The sequence below is a fragment of the Chrysemys picta genome, chromosome 9, assembly GCF_011386835.1.
Source record: "Chrysemys picta bellii isolate R12L10 chromosome 9, ASM1138683v2, whole genome shotgun sequence".
Taxonomy (NCBI): domain Eukaryota; kingdom Metazoa; phylum Chordata; order Testudines; family Emydidae; genus Chrysemys; species Chrysemys picta.
In genome coordinates this window covers 34,020,459-34,042,831 of record NC_088799.1, presented here as the reverse complement: position 1 = coordinate 34,042,831, position 22,373 = coordinate 34,020,459, and the positions used below count along the sequence as shown (strand labels likewise).

Here is a 22,373-nt window from a genome sequence, read left to right as displayed (position 1 = left end):
CCGTTCTCTCACTACCTTTGGGCTCAGGTATGTATCTGGCTCAGCAACTGGAACTTAGCTAACAATCCTGTTGATGATGTACAAGCCAACTGAGAATCCAGCTCAATCTCCCATAGCATCTGTGGCTCCACTGAGCTAACCTAGTTTTGTAACTAATTTAAACAGATATACCCAGACAGACCAGCAGATCTGTTCACTATTGTTAAATAGTCACAGAAGAGAAAGTACTTAAGCAGTTTAGAGGACAAATACACTTTTTCAGGAGCTGTGGTTTGCTGTAATTGGACAAAGCCATCTTGCTGGTTAACTAATTCAAGGTCTAATTCTTTATTTTAAATATGATCTCAAGCCTGATCCTGCAAACCCATTTCAATGGGTTAATATGCACATTAGTAAGGATTACTAAACAGGGTGCTTAGGCCTGGGACCCTCATCTTTTATCTCGGTGTTAGTACCAATAATCATGTTCAAATCAGCCAACGTGAAATGACACCATCACTAAAACACTTACGTGTTGAGTATAATAAGCAATTTTGGAAGCCAGGATCCAAGTGCAATTTATTGCCAGGATTGCAAAACTGCTTTGGGATTTCATTCTCTATGCATGAGAACCTCATTTATTAAGGAGCAGAATGTTAATTTAAAAAAGCCGAAAGATTCTTTTGATTTATAAACCTCAGAGTATTAGCATTATTTAATGAGGTTTCCAAAATAACAAAATGATTTTTTTCCCACTTTCCTCTTATACGTGTGGAACAATTCCACAGTTGTCTTGCACCTTCGGTTTTTGATTTTTCAAATACCTTGCATCCAGTGTGGGCCCGGGTCTTCATTAATGGAGTTGTGGTGCACAGCTCAATGGCTTCTGGCTCATGGAAGATCACTGTAGGAAGAGGCTCTTTCCGAAGAGTTAGGACATTCAACTTGGTCTTCAACATGGTCTGAAAATGCTAAAATATAAAACAAAAAAGCAATTCACTTAAATTCAGACAAAGGAGAACTGAAAGTTAATACTTCTATTCACTTAAGTGTCTTTAACTGTCCATTCAGTGCCTTGGAAGCCTCATGAGCAGAAGGAGGATGTTTTATAAATTTAAAAAGATATTACTATTAGAAATTAGTAAACATGTACAATCAAATAAGACACTCACAAAGAGCGGCTCAGTAACTTTTAGAACATAGGCCAAAATTTCCAAATTTGAATGCCTAACTTTAGGCTACTAAATCCATATTTGTGTACCTAAGTGAAAGTGGCCTGATTTTCAGGAGTGCTGGGCACCCACAGATCCCACTAAAATTGATCAAGATCCCAGTCACACATTGAATCTTTCCACAAACTGCCCTTCCTGGTAAAGTCAGACCACACCCAGCAAGCCTCTACTTAAGATAAAATGGGAAAATCAAAACATTTGGACAAAAAAAGGAAAAGACAAAATGCCTCATCTCTGTGGCCCTATAATTCAGCAATCAACATTTCAAAGGAATTTTTTTTAGTATTTATTATTTTCCCCCTCCCTAAGGCTCAATTCTGCTCCCACTGACTTCACTGGCAACACTCCCACTGAGTTGGATGCCTTGTCAGGCCCTCTCCATTTGTCTTTGATTCCTTGGCTTGTTAATTTTGGACCCCCTTTCATTGCTGACTTTGAACATGATATATAGTGTACTCAGGTAAATCATAGTAGTGGTCCATAAGAGTAGGTGGCACTTACTGCCCCCCCCCCTTTTTTTTTCTAATAGTACTCCCTATGCTTAGAATGGGAAATTATTAAAAATTAAGACTAAACAGTAATAATATTAAATGGTAAGTTTTTAAAACAAACTCTTATGTAAAACAATAAAACATTTTAAAAGTTTTTAAATAAAGAAAGCCTGTTCTTGAGAGATTTCCAAACCAATTTTGCAGAGTCAACTTTCAACTGATGCTAAACTCAGAAATATATAGTGTTTGCTCGTCAGTATTTATTTGGAAAGGACATACAGTTATGAACATTTTCAAGACATTACTAACAACATACAGAACCTATTTCTAATAGCGGCTCCATTGATTACAGCCTCTAAATTAGGCCCCTTAATTATAAACCTTTACTAATCTTACCATACTTGAGGTTATTTTTACTAAAATTTTAATCTCCAATTTAGCAGAGGAAATTTTATCAATAAAACTACACTTTGCATTGTCTATAACAGGATTTCAGCATGCTTTGCAAACCACATTTAGCTTAGACTTCCTGCACTCCCAGGAATAAGATAAGCATTATTGTCTCTGTTTTACAAAACAGGAAACCTAGTGACTTACCCAAGGTCACACAGAAAGGCTGTGTCAGAACTGGGACTAGAATCCATGTCTTCTGATTTTCAGTTCTGTGCTTTAAACTCAAGACCCTATTAAATGGATTTTTCATTCAAAACGTATAAGTCCTTAGCAACAACCTCTATATATAATTTACAAAAACATGTCATTGGGGGTGCTAACTGAAGGACTGTTAAAACAATACACTACTCTGAAACACTTTAACCCTTAGTTCCTCAATGTTTTGTACTAACGACTGTTATGATGATGAATATTGAATCTATAGCATCCTAAACACTCTCATAAGTGTACTGAAAAGGCAGAAATACAAATGGTCTGTGAAAATACTACTTGCTTTCCTACTCTACCCATAAAGTTGTGCCCTGTCATCATACTACAGGGCATCTCTGAATGTTTCCGTGCTGTTTATGCAGCCATTTGGGTTTCCACTCTGGTAAGAGATGTACTCATATTTTTAATCTGGCTTTCTCTCATATTATACATTATCCCATTCATTCTCCTAAGCACAGTAACATATTATCTTAGGCAAAGAGCACTTTTTTTATTAATGATTATGCATTAAAGAATATACTTTGACATATATTTATGGAGAAGAGCACTCTTAACTATTACTAAGCTCTCTGGGAACATTTTTACATACTCTTATTTCATTTCTTTCTATTTTGAATAAGGAGTTTATTGATTTGAATTTCATAGGTTCATTCAGTAAGTTTTTAGTAAAGGCTTAGAAATACATAAGAACAGCCATACTGGGTCAGACCAAGGGTCCATCTAGCCCAGTAGCCTGTCTTCCAACAGTGGCCAATGCCAGGTGCCCCAGAGGGAATGAACAGAACAGGTAATCATCAATAAATACCTTATTGCCCTTGCTTAGCACAAAATACTATCAAAGTTTGAGATGTTCAATTTGAAAAGAGGAATGTAAGATCGGTTATGGAACATTACTTGCTACTCCAGTTAAGGAACTGCTAATCTACTAACCTGCGCCACTGTATCCCTTAAATTACAAATATAGGATACAGATTTGCTAACTTGCTGCTGAGAAAAGAGATTTATTTCTTCAGAAGAAAACATAAAAATAATACAAAGAGTAATACAGGCTTGAAACATGGGCAGATCACAGTGCTGTGAGAGAGAATTTCTCACCACAGTCCTTCACTTGCCAACATTCTCTCACAGGTTTTATTAATTTCCCCTCTATGACACAACCTCGAGAACAACATGGCCGTTCTATCAAGCACACAAGAACTCCAGCCCAGAGGAGCTCTGCTCTTTCACGCGTGTGGATGGCTGGCTGAGGGAGACGGGTGTAAATTCAAACTTTTTAAAAAAAACTTTCACCAACTATTATTTTACTGGTAGTCTGATTCTGACTCCAAACAGAGTTCATGGCTGGAAGCATTTCAAACTAAAAACTAAATCTAACCCAGTGCCTAGCCATTCCATTGCTATGGGCCAAAACTGCTGTTGCCACAGATAAGCACTTTATGGAGAAAACAGAAAAAGGGCGGGGGTGGGGGGAGAAACTCTTAAGCGAGATAAAAAAAGTAAGTTTTTAGTAAAGGCTTAGAAATACATAAGAACAGCCATACTGGGTCAGACCAAGGGTCCATCTAACCCAGTAGCCTGTCTTCCGACAGTGGCCAATGCCAGGTGCCCCAGAGAGCTCCTGTACCTAATGCTCCCCATTCATTCTATCGGGAACCAAGGCACCTAACCTGGGACTGTGAAATTCCACGGAGTGGCAAGGCATCTTGAAGTTAGAAATTGCAACACTGAAGGCCTTTTGTGTATCTGAGCCTTAGTTCCAGTTCCAAACTGGTATCTTTAGTGGAAACTGTTGGCAAATGCTGACTTTTAATGGTGACCAGTGCATCTTTTTTTTTTTTTTTTTTTTTTTTTTTTTTTAACAGCTGAGACATTAGCTTTCCAGTGCTGTCAATCCACTACTTTTAAAGAACATTAAACTCACTCTTCAGAAGCATTATTTATACCAAGTTAATACATAACAGTTCAGGGCACACTATTATCATTTACATTTTATGTGCCAGAACTACTCAATTTCATGTGGTAGTTCTTATACTGAAAATCCTCAAGGAAGCAGAACCGTACCTAAATTTATATTCCGTCCATGTAGACAGTGTTGTTGATTGTATGTTTACAAGAAACACAAAGAGCCAATAAGCAATATAAACACCAAGAGCTTCTCAGCAAGTTTCAAATTCCTTGAGCAGGTAAACTAGCCTAATTGATTCCCAAAGAATGACACAAACAGGATTAGTGTGGTAATTATAATTGTATTTTCATGTTTGCAGGATCTGAAACCTATTCAATTGAAAAATCTACACAAACTTTACTGGGCTAATAATCGTCCTAGGAAGTTACCTTAACACTAAACCATGGTGTTGATCCTTCAAGCCCTTCTTGAAACCACTGAGGTTCTTACATTACCTTCTTCCATCCAGTTCACCTCCCTTCTAGCCCAAGAAGGTTGAATCTCCCTCTTTGTAGCCAAGCAGCCCCACTCCTTAGCTGACCAGAGAGATCACTGTAGTGCAGTACGTACATTTTTCCTCAGGGGTCTTGCCTTCAAAGTGTTCCTTGCCCCAGTGACAGCAAATTTTAGTCTTGCATAGTAATCTTCAGTCTTACACTGAAGAATAGTGAAATGTGCTACCACCAGACCACAAAGATCAGCTATATAGATTAATCATTCATAGGGCCACAACTTTCTAATCTTAAGTGTTTTCATCACATATTTCATACAGTGATCCTCCAAATATTCAAATACAGTACTTCTTTAAAACAATTCTTTTTTCACAGCTATCAATTTGGAAATTATATGTACTAAACACTCTAAGTCATAAGATATAATTAAAACTAAACCTTAACATTTTATGTTTTTAGTTCTAATTTGTCAATGAAAATAAAAATCATTCCCATGTGAGTATTAAGAATTGCTACTTAAGCAATGAAGATGAAAAGCAGTGCACAAGTACTAAATATTATCATTAGAAAGGTATGTTTCTATGTCAATGAAAATAAAAATCATTTCCATGGCCAAAGGACTAAAAGAAAACATCATGACCACATACAATTAGACAAGAATTGTTTGGAGAGAAAATATAGAGAGCGTGTCTTTGTAATGATAATATTTAGTACTATGCATTGCTTTTCATCTTTAATGCTTAAGTAGCAATTCTCAATACTCATATTAATTAATGATCAACATTCACTGTTACCCACACCAATTTTACAGCAGTGTAATTCCACTGATTCCTATGGAATCACTCCTGATTTACACTTGTGTGACATCAGAATCAAACTGACCCCCAGTACTATGATCAGAGTCATATACTACAATTTTCTCTTATCCTTTATCATTAATTAATACAAGGATTTAGAGACAGTGGGTCAGATTTTAAGTTTTCATTGCTTCAATGAGTTATTCTGGAAATTCACCTTCGTATGTGAGATTATAATCTGACCTGCATCCTAACAAGATTTCCATAGTGACTTTTTTTTTTAAAATACACAAAAGCTCAGCTGCTTTTGCATTTTCCCTGGTATGTGTGATAATGTAAACCCTGAAGCTTTTAAACTTGGGACTTCATCTGTATTCTCAGGATTCACAAAATGTTGCTAGTAATTACACCTGCAGGCATAATGTTTTAAGATTATTTGAATTCTGCTAGAGGTTGATCATGTACCCATGGACCAGCAAATGATGCAACACACAGGACAGTAAGATATTAATATGTATCAAAGAAGTATTTTGAATTGGAAGTAGTTGAAAGATAGATTAATCACTACAATTTGGTTTTACAATAAAGGGATACAACTCAACCTCCATGCAGCACCCAAGACTGGAAAAGATTTTCCAGTTGAAGGCCATATTGCTGCATTAGCAAAATGCCAACTCAATCTATAGCTCTTTTCATTCTAAAAGTTTAAAAAACACTTAACATTTTACTCACTTCTATACAGAGATCATTCACCTTTCAGTAAAGTCCAGCTAGCTCTGGTGTGAAATACAGAAATTGTTTAACAGCACACAACAACACTACACAGCAGGTTAGGAGAGTGCATCCAACGGAAACTGCAGAATCAATTTAGGAAGGCAGAATATAATTACTTCAACTGGATTTTGACCAAGACATCAGGGTTAAGAGCCTTGCTGTTTACAAAAAATGCCATGGTATCTTTAATGACCACAGGTGAGCAAAACTTGGTTTTTACACATTGTTCAAAATGCAAACACCTTCAGAAGTTCAGTGCCTCCCAGACATGCTTACATCAGTTTTATACAAATATAACTCCACTGACATCAGTGGAGCTAATCACCATTTACACCAGTCTAAACAAGATTATAATCAGACGCAAAGTGTTTCAGAGTAAACCTCCCGCATTTTAAGTCCTCACCTAGAATGGAAAAATTCTGGCACTGTATGTGTGAAAAAATACCTATTTCTAGGCTTTTTGTTTTATTTAAAGCAAATGCCACTGGATACAAATAAATGCCACATTTAATCTGTGTTTTTGTTTAAACAAATATTGCTAATACACTTTAAATACTATTTTCTGTTCATTCAACTTTACTGTATCTATTTGTTCTTTATTAGTCATTCACATAACATGCTATTGGACAATACAATAAAGATGGACACACTTAGCATCAAAACTCATTCCATCAGCAATGCAAACCCTATTACCATGTAATGCAAACCCTAATACTATGCATGCAAGTCTGTAGAATCCACGATCATGTCATGATTCTTTATATTCAAGCAAATCTGGTTAGGGTAATCTTTTTAAAACTGATCAAATTCTAGAAAGCTAGTTATTAAGACTGTGTCTTGTCTCTTGTTAAGATACATGTACATATATTCTGCTAATATATCAAACCAAATTCATTAACTCTCTTTCAGATGACAGCAGATATTTCAATGAAAAAATAGCTAATTACTCCTGTTTTATGTCTCTAAACCCTATAGCAATTATAATGGCAATCAGAGCAACTCAAGGATACTAAAAATACTTTTGGCATTTTAGATGTGTTAGTTACTATTATTATTGTTATTTAAGATTGGAATTACAATAGGACTCTGAAGATCCAATCAGGATTGAGGTGTCATACTAGGGACTGTACAAACATATGAAGAGAAGGCATAGTGCCTGCCCCAAATTGCTTCAAGTGACATATGAACAGTGGAGGCTAAGAATACAATCAGATATATACAATTTTTAAGAATGTGTTTGCAAAATATCATTACATTTTCTATAATAATAAATAATAATAATAAAAGTGCCAATTCAGTGACGCTTACCCTAGCTATCATATGAAACTAGCGGATTTCTTACAAGCAATATGGTAGGGTTTGTTCCAGGTGTAAGACGTAGCCATATGAAAGATGTTTGTGTGTAAAGCTGACACACAGAAGAACTAAGCTAGCATTATCGGCAGGAGACAATGTGGTAAGTGACAGAGAAGGGGTGAAATGGAGAATGTTGGGGGGGAAAGAAAAGGAATTTAATTTTGGCCACATTGTAAACTTCAGTTGATGGAGAATCCAGCAGGAGATATCAAAGGAACAAGAAAAAGGCAGGACTGGATGGTAGGAAAAATGTCAGGAGTGGAAAAGTGAGTCATTGGCATAGAGAAGGTAGCTGGTACCATGTGAGCAGATGAGATCACCAAGAGTATAAAATAAGAGGATGCAGGCAACAGTGAAATCCGGATGGAATCTCACAGATGGTGAGAGGGGGAAGATGGGAATCGCAGACGGGAGATGGGGCTGTTGCTGGAGAGACAGAAGGGGATCAATCACAGCTGGGCTTGTTTAAGATGATGAGACAAGGGTAAATATATATTTTGAAGGGAACTGGCATGAAAGGGAAGAGAAGCCAATTCAACTTCAAAAACATTTTTAGTGGGACCTTCTGTTGCATCCTTGCTTGTGAGCACTAAGGTACATTTCATCTCATCATCAATGCCAATCGGTAGGCAGACATCTTGCTCCTTGTTGTGGTATGTCATATGCTGTCTTCAATAACTCTAATCATCAGGGTTTTATAAATACAAGTCACAAGCTCTGCTAGTGGCCACAGTTACACAGTCCCCTGTTCTGATGCTCTCTTTGCATTGTTTTCTTACAAGTTCAAATAATTTGTTTTTCATGACAACTTAATTCATGTGAAACGTTTTGTTCTCATACTCTGTGTACTTGTTTGCTCTGGCTTGGATTGCTTGGTTCTGTTACCAAGTTTATGTGATTCCAATCAGCAGGACTGCTGCTCAAACAAAAACACAAGCCCAGATGCAAACACCCTCCCAACTCTGGGGAAGTATGGATCCAGATGAGAAGCGCATGACCGATCTTATCTCTACAATAGGCAAACCCAAAACCCCAGATGTAAATATCTCAATCTTATTCAGATGCTAAATTTACAGCTTGGATCTAAGGGCTAGATAATTAGAGTCCCATTATCAAGATCATCATCTAAGTGAGAAGGACTCAATATTTAGCTGATTGTTATTATTGTCTTCCTATGGAGGGGGGGGGGGAGGTGGAAGCTTCTCAGTGTCAGCATTAAGCATGCAAATGAAATTACGTATTATTTAGTAATTAAATAATGAATTTCAATTCTTTTATTGCTGACTGTTTTGTATATCTTGAAATTGATTGCTGAATACTCCTGGTGTTGTGTACACAGTAAATAATTTTAAGCAGAATAATATAAATATTATTAATATTGTTAGGAACAAAGTACAATAACTTTCACTTAACAATTTTTACAATAGTTGCTTGTCCTGCCTGGATCCATATGATTACATCTGATGTGAATAGTTAAAAGTTTTCACACCTGTTTGGACTCCACTAACCCTAGCATGGTGTTTGTATGTTACAGCATCTTCTTGTTTTTCATCCTTTCATCTCTAATAATATTTAAACTAACTCCAGCAATGAGCAAACGAAAATGCTACAAGAAACTTGGCTCAAAAGCACATCAACAAAGGAGACTACATTCATGTCATTTAACACAGGTGTTATCCTATCATCAGCTTTTGTCATCAAGCAACATTGTGTGTGTGTGCGCGCGCACGTGCAAATCAGCATTCTTAAATTGGATTAAAAATTCTGAAAGGACCAGTGTACCAGAATTTCATCTGTGCAAGCCTGAGTATTTATGTACACTTACCTGATCAAATGCAAACCAGAAACCAGAGATGACAGAACAGGAAAGAAAGGAAGTGAAGAAAATGAAGAAATAAGAGATGTCAAAAAGGAGAACAAAATAAAACACACACAGGCATAGATACGTCATGTCTATTCATTTTTCTTTTTAAGCTAACCTCTTCGATGCCCTCCAACAATTTTTTTTCCTAAGTTGAGTTTTCAGTAGGAATGTTATGGGATACAGAAGGCCCAATATTAAAACAATGGAATCATGCAGCATGAACAAGGCAATTTCTTTTTCAATTTACTGCTGGAGCCATTCCAATATTTTCTGTGTCAGAGAATGCCTTAAAAAGGTCTTTCACCATTCTCTGTGACAGGGAGACTGAATCTGTCTATTACAATACGTACCAGAAAAATAGGCATTCCCTAACCCAACCTTTTCAAAAAGCATTTTAGTCATATTCCTGCTCTTCTTCTTTCTTTCTCGGCAATAAATCAATAACTCGTTAAGCAGTTATATAGTGGAGTGCTCCCTCACCGCCTCTGTAAAGCTTTTCCTGTGAACCAAAGATTTGGGTTGGGTTAGTGAGGTGCCTGTTCCACATAGGGAATTTATACTGACCTTTAAAAGAGTGAAGTGTGTATTATTTATTAAGAGCTCGTTTTGAGCTTAGCAATATACAGGACACAAAGGACGTGAGTCTCTTCCCAAAACAAAGCTTACATGAGCTTTTAAACACAATGAGCCAAATAAAAGTCCACCAAATTCCTAGATTCACAGCTACATGTGATGGTGAGTGTCTAACATGATGATAATCCATTTATTTATATAGAACAGGTACACCTCTACACCGATATAATGCTGTCCTCGGGAGCCAAAAAAACGTACTGTGTTATATCGAACTTGCTTTGATCCGCCGGAGTGCGCAGCCCCGCCCCCCCGGAGCGCTGCTTTACCGCGTTATATCCGAATTCATGTTATATCAGGTCGCGTTATATCGGGGTAGAGGTGTAATTATTTCATTGACCTTTGTTGCTAATTGACAGCATTGCCTTTCATTGGTCTGAACCTGAGTTTTTAAGTCTGATGTTCTCAAGGGTTCCATTTGGTTGTTGGAAAGGAGCCACCATGGTTCCCCAAGAGAGTAGGCATCACTAAGAAGAATGATATGGTTTTGAACAGAAGCAGACTATTTAGGAGACACAACCCCTACCTCAGGTATATGGACAGAGGGTGCATGACACATCCCTACCCCAGCTAAGTCCTCTGCACTGGAGGAGGGATTCACCCCAGCAAAGGACTAGTAGTGTTACCATCTCCTCTCCCCCGGTGGGTCTCCTGTGGGGCAGAGCTCCATGAGGAAAGTGCTAAATTGCTGCACTCTCTACAGTATTCTGGCCATGAGTCTTTTTTGGTCAGTGCTGCCATCTTCTCAGGCTATGCTAGTCCCTAGCAGCCCCAATAACTGAAATTGTAGCTGCTTTGATGCACTCCAATTTCACACACACACACACACACACACACACACACACACACACAGGCTTATGACCAGGAAAAAACCTTGGTAAACATGCCCCAGAATCTATGGGTAAAATTCTGGTTCCCTTGAAGTCAGTGATAAAATCCACATTGACTTCGGGTCCTCCCACTTCCTATAGGTTACGAGTCAGAGTGGCCTACAGTGGAATTTATAATATAAATAGGAGATTCTATAGAAAATGAGCATAAACTATCCTTCTAAGAACTGTCTGGTTAATTACATGAAAGCGCTACAGTAAGATCAAATCTCAGTTCTGTTCTTAGCGTGGAGTTTACCTATTGGGCACTGAAAAGGAGAACACTCACCACCAGTACCAAGTGGTGGTCAGACAGTGATGTGGCAAGTTATCTCCCTCCCTAACATCTCCTCTTTTCAGTTATAGTTCCAGTTATAGACCTTGTGAGGTCTGTCCCTTCTTTTATGGCTCAGTCCACCTGGTTAGGCCACACATTCCAGTCCAGCCCATTCGGGGTATATCAAAAGAAAGTCCAATCACAGAGAAATCTTTCAGTGACTGCAAGGGCTTCAGGGCTTTCACCTTAGTTCAGGAACTTCAGGTCTAGGTCCTTGAATAGTCAGGGTCTTCCCCAGCTGGAATATCCACCAAGGTAACAGCTCCTATTGTTGTCACATTTTTTAGAGTTGGTAAAGGAGCCTGGACTCATCCTCTCCACTTGCACTTTCCCCTCACCAAATTCAGGATTGGTGATAAAGGGCCCAAATCTGCAAGTCTTTCACTCTTTTTGAAATCAACGAAAATTCTGCACAGAGAAAGACTGCAGGATCAGACCCTTAATACACTCAGTGTGTGATCACGTTCTTAAAAAAAATGCTTTATGACCACTTTCAATACAATCCGTTCCCAATAACTTCATTTAAATAATTCTGCTTTGAAAAAGAAGCTTTGCATCTGAATATTTTGGCTAAGGTTGCTGTGTGATGAAGTTGCAGTAGAAATGAAAATTTAAATGAGCTGTTTTTTTAAAGGCTTCTTGGTGCAAATCCTGTCAATTATTGCAAACAAAACCATGACATTTTTCAGGATTGGTGAAAGGAAATAATATAGATTGTCAATGCATAAGGAAAGCATTTTTGGCTTTTAAAGCTCTAAGCTTCTCAAGGTCCTTGCACAATATGTTACTACTCTAATATAATACTTCAAAAATTTCTGAACACCCAGGACACAAATGGTCTCCAACTTATCTGTGTTAGACAGTTATTTAAGCAGATGTGAAAGAGCCAAAGAAATTAAAATAAATTAGTAGTTAGCCATACTTGCCTGGCCAACATTTCCCTGCTGTCTCCATGCCCCCGTTTCTATAGCAATCTAACGTAATGCAAAAGCTTATTAATGAAGTGACTTTAGCATCAATTCCAGTGCATGCAGCTGTAAAGCTATATGAGCTCTAATAAAATTATACAGTACCTTTAATTACAAAGAGATTGCTGAAAACTCCCCTTTCCCAACCACCAACCTAAATAAGCAAATAATTCTATCCTGAATAAATAAATAAATGCAGTAGTTTCCCCACCCAAAAAATGTTTTCTCAGCAATTTAACTTTGTGTTTAGTGATGGTTTTTATAGCCTGTCTGTCTGTTCGGTTTTGCAGTTTCTTGCTGTTTGTAGCTCAGCCCAAAGGACACATACATCATCTATTAGTTCTTTCAGCTATTTTAATATTGAATTACATCTTATAGCTTTATTTTAGTCTCCAAACTGAACATACAGTTTAAGCAAGTGCTATACTCTGCAAATTAAATTCAGTCAATTGTTGCCTATATTAACAAGATGCAACTCCCATCTAAGTCTGCAGGCCAAATTAAGCAGTGGTGTAAATGTAAGTGTCTGGTTCTGAAACCCTTATTCACATGGCAGTGGGGCAGAGGGACAGTATATAATGACAGGTCTCTACACACATGGCAGAGATGTATAAGATGTGCATCTCCAAGGTTTCTTCCATATGAGGTCAGCCTGACCCCACAATGGAAAAAATACAGAGGAAACTGCAAGGAGAACCTAACAGCACTGCCTGTCTCCTATAGAGATATTGCTATGAAAAGGTATGATCTGGCTTGCAGATTTGTAAATAGCTTCTTACTTTTGTGGTAGAAAATGGATTTACAAAAAAAACAACATAAAAATAAATGTAGAACAATTTGGCTAGACATTATCAATCCACTGAACACTCACTGCTGGAGCAGACTGCAGGATCCACAGAAAGGCTCCCCATACACATTAGGAGCTGTATAGCTTTTATCTTATAAGATGCACTGTGAATAAGGCAAGAGCTGTGTATGAGGCCCATTCATTGTTCACCTTTACTAAATTTTCCACTACAATAGCTAGAGTTCACCACGCACATGCACACAGCACAGCTTTCTTCAGCTACATGCTTTCCAAGCAAATTCAGTGTAAAATGTCCCACAGATGTTCTGATAGGCTGGTGATAGAAAAAGACCTCTGCACATTCAGCAAAGCTTGCCCGCTATAGGGTACAATCGAATGGTCACAGACATCAATGGACATGCTCCAAGCTTTGCTTTTTCCAGTCTTCAACTGCTGGTAGGGTATCATGATCATCAAGATATCATGGCCATTGCATTGGGGACAATGGAACGAACAGAAGTTTTGGGACTTAAAACATTTCCCATCATAGTTGGAAACCCAAACATAACAGCAATGGTCTAGTTGCACAAGAAGAAGAAAATGTAAGTGGTTATACACAGAAGTGAAAGATCAGTCTAATTTCATCATTCAAGGGAATGAAAACACAAAAAGTAAAACTAACAGCAAAAATGGTGAAAAATTAACTGGATTTGTTTCAATGTTTGGTTTAATAACCTATGGGTTATTGGTAACAAAGGTCAGGAATATTTTAAAATAATGATTTTCTGTCTGGACATTGTCCTTTGAATGGCACCTCTTCCATAGGATTAACAGGGACAGGGCTTTACCAACACATTGAATGAGAGTCTGGTTATAATCCCACTTCCCTCTAGTGTCTGTAGATAACTTTGATACTTGCCCTTTGGTATGGATATTTTTCTTTCACATTTTACCTTTACTACATTCAGAAATTAACAGAACCTTTTTAGTATCACTGATATCCTTGAAGTGACAGAGAAACTGATTTGAGGTTTCCTCTTATGTTTAGATAGAGGACACTTTGAGCATGTAATGCACCACTAAACCGCACCAGATATTTGGTGAAGCTCAATAGTGCACTACATACATGGAGAGTGTGTTGTGTATAAAATAAATCACCATTAACACCATTTTCCTCCATACTCTCAGTGATATTTTTATCTGCATCTGTTGTTATGTAAGGGTGACTGGAAGTAGAACATAGCACTTCGGCTGTTTATTCACTCAATCATTATCAGAGACCTGACAATTCCAGCGTGGAGGTGGGAGTGAAGTCTGCAAGTAGTGTAAGTAATAAATATACCATAATCTCAAAGGAATAACATATACAGGGTCTTGGGAAAGATCCTCAGATGGTGCAAATGTCAATACAGCTATGACAATTTACACCACCTGTAAATCTGCCCACAGTGACTGGGATGGTAGGAAGTGATGGTAAGGAAGATGACGATTTATCCCCACCATAGGTGCTGCTATCATGGAGATGGGCAAGGTAACAGATTTGACAGCTACCCTTGTGTATCTATCTGTACCCACTATACCTGCCGCCATCTAAGTACTGTCTGAGCAGAAAGCACAGTCCAACGGTTTTAAAAGCTAGCTTGCTAGAATATGCGGCAGGTATTAATCTGATGCCAGACTCGGTCCCGTTTGGCGCAGAAAGAAAAAGGTATTTCAGAGTGAAATCCAGTTTTCTCCATAAGATTGCCTCTGCATCTTACATGTTTATCCTCATAGGCTCCTGAGGAAATGATCTTAGGTGGCGTGCCAAAGTTATACCTATTTGAATACTATTTCCCATCAGAACAGATTCCAGCAGTTAATGCCACAGCGAACATGGAAACAGAGGATTTGGGGGAAAATAGCACCGCAGACACACTCAAATTTATTTATTTAATAATTGCAAATAATTTTCAGATAAGTCACAGTGTTATCATTCATATAAATCGCAATCTCAGTGGTAACCATTCGTTTACACAGCTATATTACAAAGGTCAACTTCAAGAAATGACATACTTTATCAACAGGAAGGGAGCTTACTTACAGAGCTCCTACCGCAACAGTATTTCATTATGTCAGTTGCGTAAGAGGTTTCCTGAATACATTGCTGAAATTCCTGGTTTCATGGACAGACGTGCACAGTGCATAGTGATTCACATTGCCATGCTTCCACATATAGCAAACAGATAATTCTGTACCTACAGCTTTTCAGGTAGCCTTAATTAGATTTGGAGGTCACAACTTCGTAAACACAAAACTGACATTAATTTTAATAATTTTTAAAGGTGTCTTGCAGAAGTTATTATATTTTACATTATTTACTAACCAGAAAACAAACAAAAAATTAAGTACTTAATCTATAAGGTGTTTCAGGCATATTTCCATTATGTCTGTGTACAGCACCTAGCACAATCCCTGATTGCTGCTTTAGATGCTACTTCAATACCAGAACTAATATTACAAAACAGAAGCAGAGCAGCTGTAACATACTCTCACTGTTATATTGTATTTCTATATTTCATACCAACTCCCCCGCCCGTCCCCAAAAAATTAAGCTAAAAGGAACATTAAGGATGGAAAGCAAAAAGCTCAAAAATTAGGAAGCGCCAAAATTAAGGTTGCCCAAATAACCTTAACTCTGTCCCCCCTTGTGCACGTACATTAGGATGTAGTCTTTTATTGCATTGTCACAAAGTATTTTTTTCACAGGACCGCTGCTACATTCAGTGCCCATGTAGGACAGTGCTCAGGGAATGAGGTAGCTGTTCAATATTTCTTTTTATCCTCATTATTCACTGTGAAATCCCATATCTTATTTACTGAACACCACACAAACCCTGAACTGAATTAAAAAATAATAATTTTCCTGGGCTTTTCTATGGCACTCATCACTGAAACAGTGGCTGCTGTCCCTCTACCCGACCCCTTCGTTCAGGGATTTTCAGTCACTGGACATGTGTAGTTGAGTAATCTTTTCCATCAACCAATAAAATCTCCTGCTCAGAAAATAATTTTGGAATAATTTGCCTAGAAATCACAAAAAAATTGAAAAATCGTCCCAAGTTTTTCACATCACTCATTAGGAAATTATATGCTTCATGACCATAAGAGACACCTAAAATTTCATCAGGAAGGCTGAACGGGTGTTCAACAAAATAAAATGTTATATCAAAGCAATGCATTGAAACCTCAAGAATACATTCATATCTATGCTGACTCCTCAAACTTCTTACTATGATGTCATTTAAAGCACAGAATTTCTTTTGGGAAGGAACCTTTTTTTGTAAATTAAACCACCTAGAAGTGATTAACTGCCCTTAAAAATAGCATATTTAACCACTTGTCTTGCGTCATCAGCAGGTAGTTGATACATATGTCGGATGAGTACTGCAGAATATAGTAATCCACTAAGTAAATGCTGCTCTTTAAAATCCATAAGCATACTTACAATGAGCTTGAGAGACAAACATCTACAGCTTATTCAATTCAAGAATTCTCTGCTTTCGAAATGTCCATTCAGCAATCCTGCCACATATTGTTTCTCAATATTACAGGCTCACTTATTCATAAACAAATCATTAACATTCTTGACATAAAATCACAGTGTACAATGAAGCCCAGCTACGATGATGTTTTACTACTTTTGCTCGGCCCATCATGAATGGGAGTTTTGTTTCACAAAAACTATCCTCAACAAATAAAAGACAAATTATGGTCCGTGAGAAAAATGCAGCAAGAAATGCTTATGCAAAAATTACAGGCTCATTATCAAGTCCATACAGTAGTAGCCCCTGAGTTCAGTTAGTGAAACCAACAGTCTAAAATCTATGCATGACTTTTTATACTAGGACTGCAAGATACAATTATGTGCTACATTACAGCATTAAGGTAATTTTTAGTTTCTCAGATACTACCAGAAAATACTATGCACATTAAAAAGGGAAAGATTTTCCTTCTCCCGCTTCCCCAAAACAGAATTTTATTGTAAAAGCCATCTGAAAAGGTAAATAGATAAGATACTGCAATCATTGTTAACATGTTTATTAGCAGTTCAGAGTCAAAGGTTTTCAGACAAGAGCTGCTACGACCAAGGACCATTTTTATATAGATGTGTCAAGACTTAAATTAGACTAATTAAAAAGAATGGAGTAGACTAATTAATGACAAGAAATGGACACTTACGCATGATTCACTGACGATACCATGTATAGACAGCAGTGCTCAGTACAACTCTTCTATATTCAAATTCTCCACGTTCTACCTCCAACTACACCCAACCCCGTTTTCAACAACAACAACAAATCAGTAATGCTCACATTTAAAAGAATAAGAAACAGATGGAAAATAGTTAGACTCACTAATGATCTGCATTATGCTCTTGGCAGCTTGAAAATATATTCTGCAAGGACTTGAATGGCTCAGTAGATTGAATCTAGAATAATGTGTTTTTTCTACTTTGGCTGCCAGTGCAAATCTAGCCCAGTAAATGCAACATTTCAACCCTGAAGACAACGTGTGTGCTGAAACATTAATATTTAGCAAAAGACAAAACAAAACGAAGTGTAGCTAACTTTGGCCTTGATCCTGAAAAAAGTTGCACTCACGCTTAACTAAACAAAGTGAGTAGTTCCATTGGCTTCAGCGACTACTCACAATGTGTAAAGGTAAGCACAAATCTAAGTTTGCAAAATTGAGAACTTTGTTATTTAAAATTAAGTTACAACATTTAATTTGGGGTATTCCCACTCTTTTTAAAAATTATTTTGAGTACTATCGCCTTTCCTTTTACAACTTATTTTATTTATAGCTTTAGCAGAATTTAACCACAGCACATTCGCTATAGTCCACGCATGACTGATGGGCTTGAAACAACAATTGGCGGGATAGATTCTGTAGCCTGAGTTGTGTATGAGATCAGACTTACTGGATTTATGGTAGTCATCCAAGCTTATAAACTATTTTTATATTTGTTTTTGATTAAGTATGCATGTTTTTCAAAGATTAATAGATTTTAAGGCAACAAGGGACAATCATGACCATCTAGTTTGACCTCTAGCACAACACAGCCAATAACTTATGCATGAGCTATAGCATAACTTGGAAAGGTATTCAGTTTTGATTTAAAGACTTCATATGAAGAGAAACTATCAAGTTGTTCCAACAGTTAATAACCTACACTGTTAAAAAATTTGCACCTTATTTCTACGTCTGAATTTGTCTTGCTGCAGCTTCCAACCATTGGATCTCATTATGCCTTTTATTTCTTTATCAGAAATTTCTTCCTTGTATAAGGACTTATAGATTGTGATCAAGTCACCTGTTAACCATCTCTTGGATAAACTAAGGGCATGGATACACTTGCGAGTTAGAGCGCTGTAGCCTATAGGACTAACCTGCTTGCTTACATATATCTTTTCTTATAGTTTAAGTATTTGGTTTATTGTAACAGGTTTATAGATTTATATTAAAGTAAGTTTGGCTGTAATGCAAGAGACCAACAGGCCATATCCTGTATGTTAAGCTAAGGCAAAGTTAGCACATTTATATTAAAACCTTTTACTCAGAAAGCAAAGTTGACCTATATCTTGTTACCTAAATAGATAAGTACCCATGCCTATGACCTTTTAACTAGACCAACAGACAATGGAGAATGGCATAGGGGGGTTTTCAATGTTGTACCCACAGACTGAACAAGTACACCACAAGAGACTGATGTGCGTACATACCTGTCATCAATACACACATACATATCAGTCTATGGGGTAAGTGTACCCTAACATTTTGTGGGTGAGCAATGAAATTTGGGCATAGGAGGAAGGATTTCCAGCACTTTGCCCTATAAAAGAGGTGACACACCTCAATAGAGTACTCCATTCGCACTTACTCTGCTCTATCATTTTCACTTACATTCTATTTCTACTCTCTCTCTATCTACTCTACCTATCTATCTACGATGACGGCTACTATTAGTAGGCTGTACCTGTTCTTCTTAAACTTTAAGTTTCAAGGGAACTAGGCTAAGCTCGGTTTCCCTAAGTTTTATTCTTAGTTTTGTTTATTAGGTTTTGATTTTAAGTTTAAGTTAGTCAAGTAAACCCTAATTTAGTTTTGATAGCTCTTACATTAGATTTCTTCTAAGCACTGCATCCCTCACTCAAAAATTGAGAAACCTGAACTACAAGGCTGGTCCTGTGTCTCTTACCACCAGGTTAACCAAAGCTTTGTTGCATATAATACTATATTAGCACACGTATCTTTTGAATAGCAGTAATGCAATTGTAACTTTGTAACTCTGGGTATTTTACCATTTACTTACTATTATTGATGTTAATAAAAAGGCTTTAAGGCTCTCTCTGTCTCAGTGTGAGCTTCCTGTCATACCCCCGAGGGTCCTTTGTAAATTCTGTGGAGCCTGATTCGGGACAAGAACTTTATCTTCTGATCAAACAGATTGGCGAGCCTAAGACCCATAATAATTAATATTAATGAGTAATTATTATTAATTAAATTAAATTTAAATTAAATTATTAGATTAAATTCCCATATTATCTGAATTAATATTATCAGTACACCCTAAATCAGGCTACAGTGCATTAAAGCAGCCCCATGTGCTCTAACTCATGATGCAGCCACACTGGCAAGGTACGTAAAGCGCCCGGACTCCGCAGCTAGAGCACTCCTGGTAATCCACCTCAGTGAGTGGAATAACATTTGATGCGCCCCCGCTGGAGCGCCGCAGCACTAGTGTGGATGCCCTGGTCTGTTAATGCGCCTTCATCGGACTCCAGAAGTGTCCCACAATGCCTGTTCTAGCCACTCTGGTCATCACTTTGAACTCAGGTGACCAACCATCAGATCCGCCCTTTAAATTGTCTGGTAATTTTGAAAATCCCTTTCCTGTTTGCTCAGCCAGGCGTGGAGTGCTTTCAGCGAATCTTTCCAGGTGACCATACCTCCACGCGCCAGGCGAGCCCCAGTATGGCACAATGGCAGGTGCTCGTCAGTGTTTGGAGGGAGGAAGGTGTCCAGTCCCAGCTGCGCTCCAGCCGTAGGAATTATGATACCTTCGGGCAGACATCAAGGGATATGATGGAAAGAGGCCATGACCGGGACACACTGCAGTGCCGGGTTACAGTGAAGGAGCTGCGGAATGCCTACCACAAAGCCCACAAGGCAAACCGCCGCTCCAGTGGTGCCCCCGCAACCTGCTGTTTCTACAAAGACCTGGACGTGATACTTGGGGGTGACCCCACCTCCACTCCAAGGACCACTATGGACACTTCAGAGCCCACTTCAACAAGACAGGAGGAGGAAGAGTAGGAAAGCGGAAGCGAGGGTGCTGAGGAGGAGGAAGACACCCCGGAATCCCTAGATGCATGCAGCCAGGAGCTGTTCTCAAGCCAGGAGGAAGGTAGCCAGTCACGGCGGCCGGTGCCTGGGGAAGGACAAACACCAGAGGAGGTTCCCGGCAAGCGGCTTTTATTTTGGGAAGGAAGTTATTCGGTGCGGGCTCTTGGGGCAAGGAGGGTTAGGGCTGCATGCATTCCTAGATGCGGAATAGGGCGTTGATGTGCTCTGACATCGCGGTAATTGGCCTCAGTGATCTCTTCAAAGGTCTCATCCAGGAGTAGGGCAATGGGCTTGTGCAGGTTTCTTGGGAGAGCCACCTTGGTCCTTGTCCCAGTCAGGCTAACATGTCTGCGCCACTGAGCCGTGAGGGGCCAGGGGACTATTGCTGCACACAGGCAAGCTGCATATGGGCCAGGGCGGAAGCCGCATTGCAGTAGAAGACCCTCCCTTGCTTCCCAGGTCACACTCAGCAGCGAGATATCTTCCAGGATGAACTCCTGTGGAAAATGTGGGGACAGTATTCAGTATAGAGGCCCCCTGCAGCTGTTGGCTCTTCCCAAGGCACAGAAGCCCAGAGGACAGTACGGCCGTGAAACAATCAGTCCCCCTTGGCCCTGTGCTTACTCACCATTTTGGGGCTCCCATGGGTTATATGCGCTCGCTTTGGGACGGGAAAATTATGCTATTGTCTAGACTGTGCTTGCCCTTAAGTACGGGGAATCATTGCTCTATCTGGTGTGAACAAAGCTGCCTCTGGTAAGTGTTGCATTTTGCCTTTACAGATGCAACCTTGACATCTCAACCGTCCGTGTCATCACTGCCAAAAGACTCCAAAGAATTAGGAAGAGGCCATGTAGAAGCAAAGAAGACATGTTACATGAAGTCATGCAGCAGTCCCTTAACGAGAATCTAAAAGCACAGGAGCGGAGGGAGAGTGAAAGGAAGATCCGCTAGCAGAATGAAGTGCGACGGCACAAAAGCGCGGAGCTCCGGCAGCAAAGCACGGATCGGCTGATAAGCATCATGGAGCGCCAAGCGGACTCGATCCAGGCACTCGTAGCCATGCAGGCAGAGCACTACTACCCCTGCGCCCCCCTGCAGCCCTTGTCCCAAAACTCTTTCCCGTGTGCCCCCATGTCACCTCCAACCCACTTTCCCCAACATCTGGGTTCTTATCACCACCAGCTGCCTCCAACACCTGTATCTTCACCACCCAACCCTGAAAACTACGACCCTTACCCACTGCACTCAACCCCCATCACTATGCATTATAGCCATCCTGAAGTGTAGCACTCATTGCACAGCACTCCAGACAGGAATGCTGAGTATGATAACAGGACATATGCAAATCTGTCATTGTACCGTTCCCCACCCCACCCCCTTACCCTTTTCTGTTTCCCAAGCAGTTGTGTTTCTTTTCAATATATGAATTTTCTTTTCAATAAATGGATTTTTTGGCTTTGAAAACATTCTTTATTATTGCATAAAGTAAAAGATACCTTAGCTCAGGAAAGCAACAGGCACTGCAAGTCAGTGTAGCAAACACAGATTCCTACTAACATTGGAACCACGGCACTTCACTCCCGTGCAGGGCACCAGACATTACTGGTGGCTTTCAGCCTCAAATTGCTCCCTCAAGGCATCCCTAAGCCTCGCAGCCCCGCGCTGGGCCCCTCTAATAGCCCTGCTCTCTGGCTGTTCAAATTCAGCCTCCAGGCGTTGAACCTCCGAGTTCCATGCCTGAGTGAATCTTTCACCCTTCCCTTCACAAATGTTATGGAGGGTACAGCACGCGGCTATAATCGCGGGGATGTTGTCATCAGCCAGGTCCAGCTTCCCA

General features: G+C 39.1%; 1 protein-coding gene across 3 annotated transcripts in view; it reads right to left on the bottom strand.

Annotated features, from left to right (window-relative positions):
* The window catches only part of PID1 (phosphotyrosine interaction domain containing 1), a 157,136-nt gene that overhangs the window by 97,864 nt on the left and 36,899 nt on the right, over nt 1–22,373 (bottom strand). For 2 of the 3 annotated variants that reach the window (XM_008165914.4, XM_065557963.1), the window contains exon 2: nt 804–950. The exons of the other annotated variant lie outside the window; for it this stretch is intronic. In XM_008165914.4, coding sequence (XP_008164136.1) covers nt 804–950 — 147 coding nt within the window. The remainder of the gene's footprint in view (nt 1–803; nt 951–22,373) is intronic. 3 annotated transcript variants of the gene reach the window in all.